The following is a 10933-nucleotide window of genomic DNA, read 5'->3' on the forward strand; positions in this document are numbered from 1 at the left end:
TGTGACTCACATTAACACATTCTGCCACAAACAAGCTTTCAATAGGGGAGGACATAGAAATCCTTCAAAGCCCACTGTTCCAGGTCACTGAGTCACACAAGTGTCTATAAAAGATATAATTTCCCATAAATACCAAGCTCTAAAGGGATGTGTGTTCCCATTAGGCCTGGCCTAATGAGCGCTCTAAATGAAAGGAAATGTGATTATTTCCAGAGCTACCTCAAGCCTTCATCCTCTGCCCAGAAGTGATGCTGGGAGAAGTGAAATTCATTTAAGTCAGGAGTGCCCGAAGCACTTCACCAAGCAGGTCCCAGATGCAAACCCCACTAAGTATAACTAATAATGCTAATAACATCTCCTTCATCTTGTCTTTATCTCTGGGCCTGGGAGGATCAAACCTGATAGACACAGCTTCAAAGGCATCTCCCGTCCTGGATCTGGGCATGAGTGTGTTCCAACAAGTCTCTCCCACCTCCGTTCCCACATTCCCAGAAGTTAGAGGTTCCAACTCATCTGAAATGGTAGTTGAGCCTTTCAGCCCATGATTGCCTTTAATAAGCTTAGTGGCACTAACTCCAACAGCACCAGCAGCAGAAGAAACCCGTTTTCAAGAGCCATGTGCTCTGTTGCTTTGCCTTCTTCCATCCCGGCAAGTGCTTAGAATACTTTCATGAATGAAATCAAATCTTTGACTTGTCAAGACAGCTTTAACAATAACCGGAGGCTGTGGACAGCATGCTAACACAGGTCTGTGGTAAAGCAGAGACTGTGGTTACTCTGGGGAACTGGTGAGGCCTCATTGTTAGTGGCAGAGAAGAGGGAAGAATCTGCAGCCCAGAGGGTGCAGCCCTGAGGCTCACACTGGCTCTGGAGCTGCTGACCGGAAACTAGGTCACTGCAAAATAAGCTCCAAGTTCCAGTTTTCCAGCAGAAAGTAGAGGCCCTGTTAGGGAGTGCACATGTGGCCACGGGCAGAAGTCTGGGCAGTGCCAATCAGCCCTGTGGATTTGGTCCAGCTGCTAGAGACAGGCTTGAGGATAGGACTTCTGTCCTCGGAGTAGAGCAGGAAGAGCTGAGCAGGCCCTGCTCTGAGTTGGTGGAGGAAGTGAGCTGCAAATCCCCAGATGGACCACAAACCCACAGTGGAGAAGGTAGACACGGCCCAGATTCTTTCCACCCAAACCTCTATCAAGTGTGGGATTCCCACTCAAGAATGTTTAGCTTGGAGACTCCTTTGGCCCCTCTCAGTCCAGACTAACCAGCAGAGACTTAATGAAAATTTCTAGGAAGTGGAGGCCTAAGAAATGTTGGTTTAAGGACACCTCAATTCCATAGGTTGTTCCGAAGCTTGGAACAGGTAACAGGAGCTATTAGGAGAAAAGAGCAACATGAAGGTGTTGTACCCAGAGTCCTCCAAAGACCACCAAGAGCCAGAATCCAATGCAAAAGCAAAGAGTCTTCTTATTTTTATGAGTGAACTCAGGACTCTCCATCTGTCTGACGCAGCAGCAGAGCAGGAGAGACCCCGAGTAGGAATAGGGCAGGGTTTTTAAAGCAAGGGGGCCTCGGGGTCTACAGACTACATAGAAACAGACTCAGGATTGGTTTATGCGAGTGGCAATCATGTTAGTGACTTTTAATTGGCTAGGGTTAGTTGGGGGGTTACAGTTACCATTTTTGGGCAGGCCTGAACAAGTCCCAGGCTTTGTCCTTGAGCTGCCATGGAGGCTGGCTGGCCTAGCACGTACTGACTGTGGGGGCTGCTCAGTGGCCCAGGCTCTGTCCTTGACTTATGCATGTAGCTCTAAGTTGGTGAGGGATCCCAGACAGTAAACAACTGGCTGAACCTTGAGCAGTCAGAGTACATACAGAAAGGGAGCTACTGCAAGGACTATGTCTTTTGTTCATGGCGCTCCCAGAAACTTGCTCAAGTCTCAGGAAACTGAAATTGAGGCCTGGTCATTGAAAGAAGACTTAGCAGCCTGTTATGACATCTGCTTGGTCCTTTAAAGAAGAGGTAAGGCATGGAGTGGCATCCACACCATCGAAATACTGCAATTTGTTCAGTCCCATCCTTTTACATCTACATATCCCAAGTGGCTGCACACTCCAACCAATCAGTGGTTCTTAACCTTCCTAACGCTGTGACCCTTTAATATAGTTCTTCATATTGTGGTGACCCCCAACCATAAAATTATTTTTGCTGCTACTTTATAGCTGTAATTTTGATGCTGTTATGCATTGTAATGCAAATATCTGTATTTTCTGATGGTCATTGGAGACCCCTAAGAAAGAGTCATTTGACCCCCCAAGAGGGTCATGACTCACAGGTTGAGAACCACTGACTTAGAAAGCTTTACAATTCTCAGTATCCTGCCTCCCTGAACACGATTACATCAGAATCTCGAGGGATAGGTGTACACACTGCTGATTTTCAAAGCTCCCTAGTGATTTTGGTATCTATCCTTGAATAGAGCCATGGCTGCTTTAATTCTTCATTCGTAAAATGCAAACCAGTAGGAGCATGTCCCCTGGCATTGGCTAGAAATGCAGAATCCCCGGGGCCATCCTGGCCCTGCCCTATAGATGAGAATCCAGATTCACATAAGCTCCCTTCCCTGAGGTAAGTTTGAGAAGTGTAGGTTTTGGTTGGTTATTAGTTGGTTTGGTTTGGTTTCTTCAGACAGAATCTCATATAACCCTGCCTGTCCTGAAACTCGGTATGTAGCTAAGGATGACCTTGAATTTCTGATTCTCTTCTCTCAGTTTCCCAACTGGTGAGGTTAGAGGCTTGTATGACCATGCCCTGCTAAGAAGCACAGTTCTAAGGACACTGAGAACAGTGAGTCATACCCTTGAACTCACCTGGGGAACTTTAAAAATATATATATTGGTGTCTGAGGCCTGGTCTGAAGCAATGTTTTGCACCCAGAACCAACATGAAGGAAAGGAGACCCAGAACGGTGGAGGTGGAAAAATCCTGGCAGTAGATCAGCCCCTCGGTGCAGGTAACTGTGATGAGGCCAAGGCACAACCCTGTAACGTCCAACTCACCCACTCAGTAGAGAGACATGGGAGGAAGAGGTCTGGTTACCAAGATACCAGCCCCTCACCCCGAGAGTAGCAGAAGAGGGTGGCCAGTAGATGTGAAGTTGGTAAGAATGAGACATATTTTCATAGTCACCCTCGAAACCCCTTGATAGTTCACTATGACCATGGGAGCTGAGCCTTTTAACAAGCTCCCAGGAGATCTGCTGCTGCTGCTGCTGCTGCTGCTGCTGCTGCTGCTGCTGCAGTGGTGGCTGTGGCTGCTGCTGTTATGGGTCCGGGGATGTTGAGACACTCACCAGTCGAACAATGAATGAATTTTAACAGACAGGCTTTATTAGCTACTGGCCAGGACCACACCCAAGACTCCAGAGTCTCAAAGTGTGTCCCCAGCTATTGTTAGTCTGGGGTTTATAAAGACAAAAACCACAAGGTTGCAGTTTGGGGGTCAAGTTAATAGACATAATGCCTACATGCAGGCACAGCTTAACTTTGGTGACAGATGCCTCAGTTATCTCGAGCAAGCAAGCATTTTCATACAGAAGCAGAACCAGCAGTTTACCTTGTGACCCATTACCTTGCAAGAACAGTAGAGGCAGTTAAACATTTTTTATAAGACTAGGCAGTTTTTTAAGACTAGCCAAAATATTCCAAGAAGTCATCTGTCTTGGGTAAATTAGTGACAGGGTGTAGATGTAACCAACCATCTTATTAAATAAGAAACACAGAACCAATGTAAAAGAGAAAGCCGAGAGGTCAGAGCTCAGAGCTAAAATCTTACCCTTCCTCCTGCGTGCTCCTAGCTTCCCACAAGAGAGCTATTTCCTGTGTGTGTAAGTCTTTTCATAGTCTTTTGTTCTGCCTTCTCATTGGTTGTAAACCCAAACACGTGACTGCCTCGTCACTGTCTGTATGTACAGCCCCCTAGGTCTTAAAGGTGTATGTCTCCAGTGCTGGCTGTATCCCTAAACACACAGAGATCTACCTAGCTCTTCTACCAAGTGCTGGGATTAAAGGCGTGTGCCACCACCACCACCACCACCACCACCACCACCACCACCACCACCACACTCTTGCTATGGCTCTAATAGCTCTGACCCCTGGGCAACTTTATTTATTTATTAACATACAATCAAAATCACATTTCAGTACAATTAGAATACCACCACAACAGGGTACAGTTTACAAAATGTTTATGAGCTAGAGCAGTTGCATGGTGGTTTCTGAGTTTTAAACACAATGTTAATCATCACATTCTCCCTTTGAGTTGTGTCCTGGGTGAAATCCTTGACTCTGTGGTGGGTGCCTGTTTATACTGGGACCTAATAGCCGTTAGTATGGTAGCACCCAAGTGTGAATTTATTTATCTGGTTAAGGCATTGATGTTGCAGGGACCAAGAGTAACCAGCAGGAGCAGGGGGGCTGAGGGCCCTGTAATGGTGACAGCAGAGTTGCTAGCCAGGAGAAACCTGAGAATGAGAATGGGAGCCATTTGTCCCCCCGTACCCCCCCCTTTAGGGCCTTCTCCCTTTCTGCCAGGTTTTTCTGGAGCAGAGCTGGGTTATCTCTAATGATTCCCAAATCATTTGCATAGGAATAACAATTCTCCCCTAAAACCATGCAATAACCTCCTTGCTCTGCATAGAGCGGGTCCTGTGCTGTAGAACCACCTCAGCTAATAAATTCACTTGTTTTTCTAGCTTAGCAATAGATTTTTTTTTCTAATATGGATAGATCTTGGGATATTTGACATCCTATATTTTTGAAGTTAATGTCAGCCATCGCTGTTCCTGTGATGCCAGGAGCAGCTTCTGCTGTAGCAAAGTTTGAGAGGTATGAGGAGGGGAGTCACACATTGGTTGGTTGGTTGGTTGTTTGTTTGTTTGGTTGTTTGGTTGTTTGGTTGGGTTTTTTCCCTGCACAGGGGGACTGGAAGAGTCTGTGAATATAAGTGCTCTGTCTCTGCTGGATCATCCTAAATATACATTCTGGGGAACAGAGACACCAAGATAAAGAATTTGGGGGCTTGACGCATATGCCAGATAGGCAAGCATGCATGGGTGTAATCCATCAGTCCGGATGAGGCAAACCATTTCTGCCAGGTGGTGAAGGAAGGAATGAGCACCTGGCAATGTGGTTGCCAAAAGCCGAGAGATATTTATGATGAATCTGCATTTATTCTTAAAGGGGGATTTGAACATATTATAGCTCTTTGAATCAGAATGGTTCCCCTCACCTTGAATTCAGTCTGGGTTAAGATATTTGATGGTTGGGGCTGGAGAGTTGATGGTCAGAGCTGGAGAGATGGCTCAGTGGTTAAGAGCAAGGGCTTCTCTTCCAGAGGTCTTGAGTTCAATTCCCAGCAACCACATCACATGGTGGCTCACAACCGTCTATAGTGGGATCTGATGCCCTTTTCTGGCATAAAGTTATACATGCAGACAGAACACTCATACATAAAAATAAATTTAAAAAGAGAAATTTGATGGTCAAGTGGAAAGACTCCCGTGGACAGTTGGCAAAGGGAGTGATTGAAATGGGGTTCTGATATATAGAGAATCCTACATAGTGTGAGGGCTTGGGAAGATAAAGAACCAACAATCAGACATAACATTTGGATTAGCAACCTTCATGAGCAAGTATGTGGTATTAAAATTGTCATAAGGGGTTCAAAGGAGGCCAGAGGAGTAGGGCTAAGGAGAGAGAGAAAGGTGGTGGTGACGGGAAGTGATGTCAGCTGGTGAACCCCACCAACAGGGCCAGGGCAGGTATAGCAGCTGGTTCCGTTACAGCATTCAAATAAAGGAATTCTAAGGTGTGAACTCGGCTAAAGCTCTATAGATGAATATCTTAGTCTTCCCATCAAAGGCTGAATCCTTCTCATTATGTCTATAGACAAAACCCACAACCCCTTTTTTCCATCTAATATCCCAAGGGTCAGGGATTAAGTAGTTGACCTTAGTATGCCAATCAACTGAGGTGAGTTTGGATGGATTTTCTCCTCCCCATCTGGTCCAAGTACTATGATATTTGCAGCTCCAGTGTGGACATCCTCCATAATTTGGGTCCTTACAGTCGGGCCGAGTTTGCTCATACATAAAACAGACATATATAGGAGAGGACATAGCATTGTAGAAGTCATTTATACATTTCCCTTGGCAGGTGTCCCTTATATCAAAAGTGAGGCTTATAGCACTTGCACATCCTGTGACTGGACAGAAGGTAGAACCTATGGTCTTGTTGTGATTTTCCAGGGCAATTACATGGAACTTCCATGCCTTAGGGGCTGGTTTGGTTAGTACAGGAGCCCGGGGAGCTGGGCGTTTCCCATTTGGGTTCCCAGAAAGAACAGAAGGGAATATAGTCAGACAAAACAACAGCACTAAATTAAACCCCATGTCACGCTTATCTTTAGTGGATCTTCGCAGGTCTTGATGACAATCTGCTTTTCTTTAGCTAGGCTGTCGTTCCCAGTGGCACACGTGACCTGAGAGTGATGTAGCCACGTGTGGGATGCTGGACACAGTGGAGATGATCAGGATGACGAGGTGTGGTGGCTTCCAGTGGGGTCCCAGTGCCTCAGCTCAGTGTCTCTTGATCCACACCTTCTCTCCTGGCTGGAAGCGGTGTGGATGAGGTGGTGGACTTCAGAAAGCAGCCTGAAGCGAGGAGGCCACAGTGCCCGGAGTCAGCTGCAGAGCCTGTACAGACTGAAACAGTTGATGGTTAGGAATTTCAGTGGCTAGTTCCATATGAGGGAGGATGGGAGGAGGTCTCCCAAAGAGGATTTCAAATGGAGTTAAACCTTTTCCATAAGGAGTGCTTGGATCCCTAAGAATGGAAAAGGGAAGGAACCCCACCTATCTTTGGCCAGTCTCCAAAGTTAATTTAGTCAAGGTCCGATTTGGCCTCTCTATTTGTCCTGAACTTTGAGGATGGTAAGCACAATGCAATTTCCAATTGGTCCCAGAACAGCAGAAATGCACTCAGTAACCCTGGATATAAAGGCAGGTCTACTATCGACCCTATGAACAATGGCAATCCAAACCTAGGCATTATCTGATCCTTTTCAAAATGTGTTTCTGCCCTTAGTTTGTGGAGCAGGTCACATGCCAACAGAGGTACAGACACTCGGGCATGGCTAGGAAAGAGTGCCTCAGAGTCCCCTTTCCTAGGCCCACAGTTCTTTGGGGGTCCAAGAACAGATTTGTGAACCAGTAGCTTCTTGTGCTACAGTTAGTTTCTTATTCACTGGCCCACCTGCCTGCTTTAAAACCAAGGAAGTGGCTCCCATATCCACAAGGAAATTGCCCCCCAACACACACGCACACACTTTCAGAGTAATTCCGGGCTCTGGGGGAGGGGTGGCTAAGCCCAGACCCTGTCAGTCTGTGTCTAACTGGAGCATAAATGCAGACCTTTGCTTTTGGTTTAGACATTCGTTTCTCCAGTGGCTGGCTTCTTTCCAGTGAGAGCATTCATTCCTTTGGGGGCACTTGCCTTTCCAATGGCCGGTTTCTCTTTCCTTAAGGGAGCGCCTCTCCCATCATCTGCTCCCCTTGGCCTTTGTCCTTCTTTCATAAACCTTGGATGCTGAAGTTCTGCTCCCTGGTAAACTGCCACCATAATCTTAGCTAATTGCTTAGTCTGCCTGTCCTCCAGGGTATCCCTGTTGTTGTATACCTGGGAGGCGATCTCACCCAGCTCTGACAGTCAGTACCTTGCCTCCTTCAGAGGCCTCGATTTTCTGAGTCTTTCTCCCAATGTCTGGTGCTAATTGAGAAACATAAGCTGTATTGATAGCTCTCTGGTTTTCTGGGACTTCCCAGTCAATCGATAAACATCTAGGAGGCGCTCCAGAGAAGCAGATGACCAATCATCGGAACCCTGAGTTATCTGACCTACCTTAGACAAATTTGGGGGGCACTTAGCTTCGGCCCAGAGATGCTCCCCCCCAACAGAGTCTGGTGAAAGAGGTTAAAAGACTCCCTATCTTCGTGGGAATTTGGATCCCAATCTGGCTGTCAGGAAGGAAAGACTTCTTCACATTGTCACCAGATCAGCAGTCCATCACCCATCATTTCCCAAGACCTGCTTTTGAGTTTCTCATCAGATTCCTTCTTCTCTGTGGTGAAGAGGGTTTGAAGTAGCTACTGACAGTCTGCTCAAGTCAGTCAGTGTGTGTAAAACACCATTTCTAGTAGAGAGATTAAGCTTTGGGGTTTTTTTGAGAAAGGGAGATTTTGGAGCTTCTGGTTACACAGATCGCTAGTAGAGAAGAGAACACAGACCGGAACTGACCGATGGTCCCTCCCACCTCCCTCATCCTGCATGGCTCCCCATGTTGGGGTTTCTCTAAAGGGGAGGATAGCTAGAGGTGGAGATCTGGGAGAAGTGTGTGGGGTGGGGTGGGGTGGGGGGCAGCACAAGTGAATGTCCTGCATTGGGCAACCTAGGGCTACAGGATGTGTCCCTGAGGGGGAGAAAATGAGGACTATCACAACCTCCTCAGTGAGAGTAGGCAGAGATGAGGTGCCTGAGAGACAGTCGCAGAGGGACCGGAGGCCAGAGTCAGACACAGTGAATGATGGGCAGACCGGTTGGTAAGAGGACCCACTCCAGGTGTGAGCAGGACTCATGAGTGCCTCTGGCCACAGATTCCTCTCCCTGCCTAGTGCCCCAGGCCTGCAGGGTAGGGGCACATCCTTTCTTCTGGTGGGGCTGGTGGGACTGGAGGCTGAAATTTGTCCTGCCCCTCGGTCTTCTTGATTTCTTCTGAAACAAAAATGGTGCCTTTAAAGGGAAGATTTGGCTGGTACTTTCTCATCCGGGATGGAGATTCCTCTACCAGGAACCTCCTAAGTGTCCTGGTTTACTAAAGACCACATGTTACACTCTGTAAATAAGAGAAAAGTTGAAGGAGCCTTCACCGGGCCAGCCTACCTGAAATGAAGGCCAATCAAGGAAACAAAAGGCCGTTAGTTTTCCTATATGGACCTGTTCTCCAGACTCCTTGGCTTTTCTCTGCAAGTCCTTAAAATGAGACTTCATCAGATCTAAGGGGGTCTTTTGGGGAGAAGACTTTATGTCTGATCTTTTCAATTTCTTCAAGAATGAGAAATGACCCAAAAAGCAATCCACACAACACAAAACAGACAGACAGTATTCTCCAACTTGGTGACCAACCCCTGCTTCTGGAAAACTCCCAGAACCGAACAACGGGAACAAAAGTGTCCCAGTGGTTCCTCCTGGCTTGGAATCGATGCTGCGACCAGCTTTCCCAGGAGTCTCACAGACAGATGAGTGCTACAAACAGAAGGTTACCTCTCTGAGGGTTTCAGATGCCTCTTTTTGACAATCCAGGTGTTGAGAATCTGTCAATGGCTCCCTCCAAATGCTGGGTTTATCTGAATCTCTCACCTCCCGGTCCACCAGAGATCTTCAGGGTCCGAAGACTCCTCGGTGAGATCTAGGCAGTGAAGACTGTTGACTCCAATGGTTACTCTGGGGTTTATAAAGGCAAAAACCACAAGGTTGCAGTGTTGGGGTCAAGTGAACACACATCCTGCCTACGTGCAGGCACAGCTTAACTTTGGTGACAGATGTCTTGCAGATGCCTCAGTTATCTTGAGCAAGCAAGCATTTTCATACAGAAGCAGAACCGGCAGTTTGCCTTGTGACCCATTATCTTGTAAGGACAGTAGAGGCAGTTAAACATTTTTATAAGACTAGGCAGTTTTTAAGACTAGCCCAAATATTCCAAGAAGTCATCCGTCTTGGGCAAGTTAGCTGACAGGGTACAGTTTACAAAAAGCTGACAAGCTAGAGCAATTGCACACAGATTTCTTAATTCTTTTTTGTTTGTTTGTTTGTTTGTCGAGACAGGGTTTCTCTGCGTAGCTTTGCGCCTTTCCTGGAGCTTACTTGGTAGCCCAGGCTGGCCTCGAACTCACAGAGATCCGCCTGGCTCTGCCTCCCGAGTGCTGGGATTAAAGGCATGCGCCACCACCGCCCGGCCCTGATTTCTTAATTCTAAGCATAGTGTTGACCATCAGGCTGCCGGCACCTCACATCAATCACATAGTAAGGTCTGTTAAAGACCCATCCCTCAAAGTTACTGCTGGAAATAGCAGGATCTGCTGCTGTAACAGAAGGGACTGTGAAATTGGCGGGTGGGTATGCTAAATCTTTCCTGTGCCTTGTGGCCTTGAGAATAGCAATGGTTAAGAAACCACATCCCACACTCTGCCCCTTTGTGCTTGAGAAACGACTTACTACAAAGGACTCCTCTGTTCCTGTGACTTGGATAAGATTCCAGCTCTCCTCTTGTCATCTAGACAAGGCCAAAATGACCACCAAGTTCCCATTTGTAACCTCATAAATGATGATTTATTAACCTAGGTGTGGTGCCTCACACCTGGAATCCCTGCACTCCAGAGTCTGAGGCAGGAGGATTATAAATTCAAGGTTAGCCTGAGCTATATAGCAAGACTGTCTGAAAAGAAAAAAGAAAGAAAAAGAGCCGAAATAAATGATTTCTGGAGCTGTTTGTCTCTTTGATCATTCAGAACATGATTCTTGTTAGCCAGACTTCATTTAAGGTTCTCACCTCCCCCAACAAGTCTCTGAGATTTGGTCTACCTTCAACAGGAGAAGCACACCATCCCCCTTATGAAAGGGTACCCTAAGATGCGGCTTACTCAGACACTGCAGGTCATGCTGATGAGAACAGGAGATAGGGACTGGTTAGGAAGAGTCAGGGGCAAGGACTCAGAACAAGAACAATTCCAACTCTTGTAACATCCTTGGTTGTATCCTGGCCTGAGGGCAGGCAAGTCAGAGGAGGGCTGGGATTCCTTACTGGCTTCTCATAAATGAGCTAGCC

The 10933-nt window shown here is 46.9% G+C and overlaps 1 protein-coding gene across 1 annotated transcript; it reads right to left on the reverse strand.

Moving 5' to 3' along the window:
• Positions 1-5661: 5661 nt before the first annotated feature.
• On the reverse strand, positions 5662-9553 carry LOC114699467 (putative endogenous retrovirus group FC1 Env polyprotein). Its single transcript, XM_028878535.2, has 2 exons — positions 9373-9553; positions 5662-6758 (listed from the first exon to the last, which is right to left on the reverse strand). Exon 2 carries the CDS (start codon positions 6444-6446, stop codon positions 5859-5861), a length of 588 nt encoding a protein of 195 aa, XP_028734368.1. The 5' UTR covers positions 6447-6758; positions 9373-9553; the 3' UTR covers positions 5662-5858.
• Positions 9554-10933: the final 1380 nt, after the last annotated feature.

This window comes from Peromyscus leucopus, chromosome 4 (genome assembly GCF_004664715.2).
Source record: "Peromyscus leucopus breed LL Stock chromosome 4, UCI_PerLeu_2.1, whole genome shotgun sequence".
NCBI lineage: Eukaryota > Metazoa > Chordata > Mammalia > Rodentia > Cricetidae > Peromyscus > Peromyscus leucopus.

Excerpts from the sequence above, each read along its gene's own strand:
- LOC114699467 (XM_028878535.2), bottom strand. The coding sequence starts at position 6,446 with ATGGGGTTTAATTTAGTGCTGTTGTTTTGTCTGACTATATTCCCTTCT.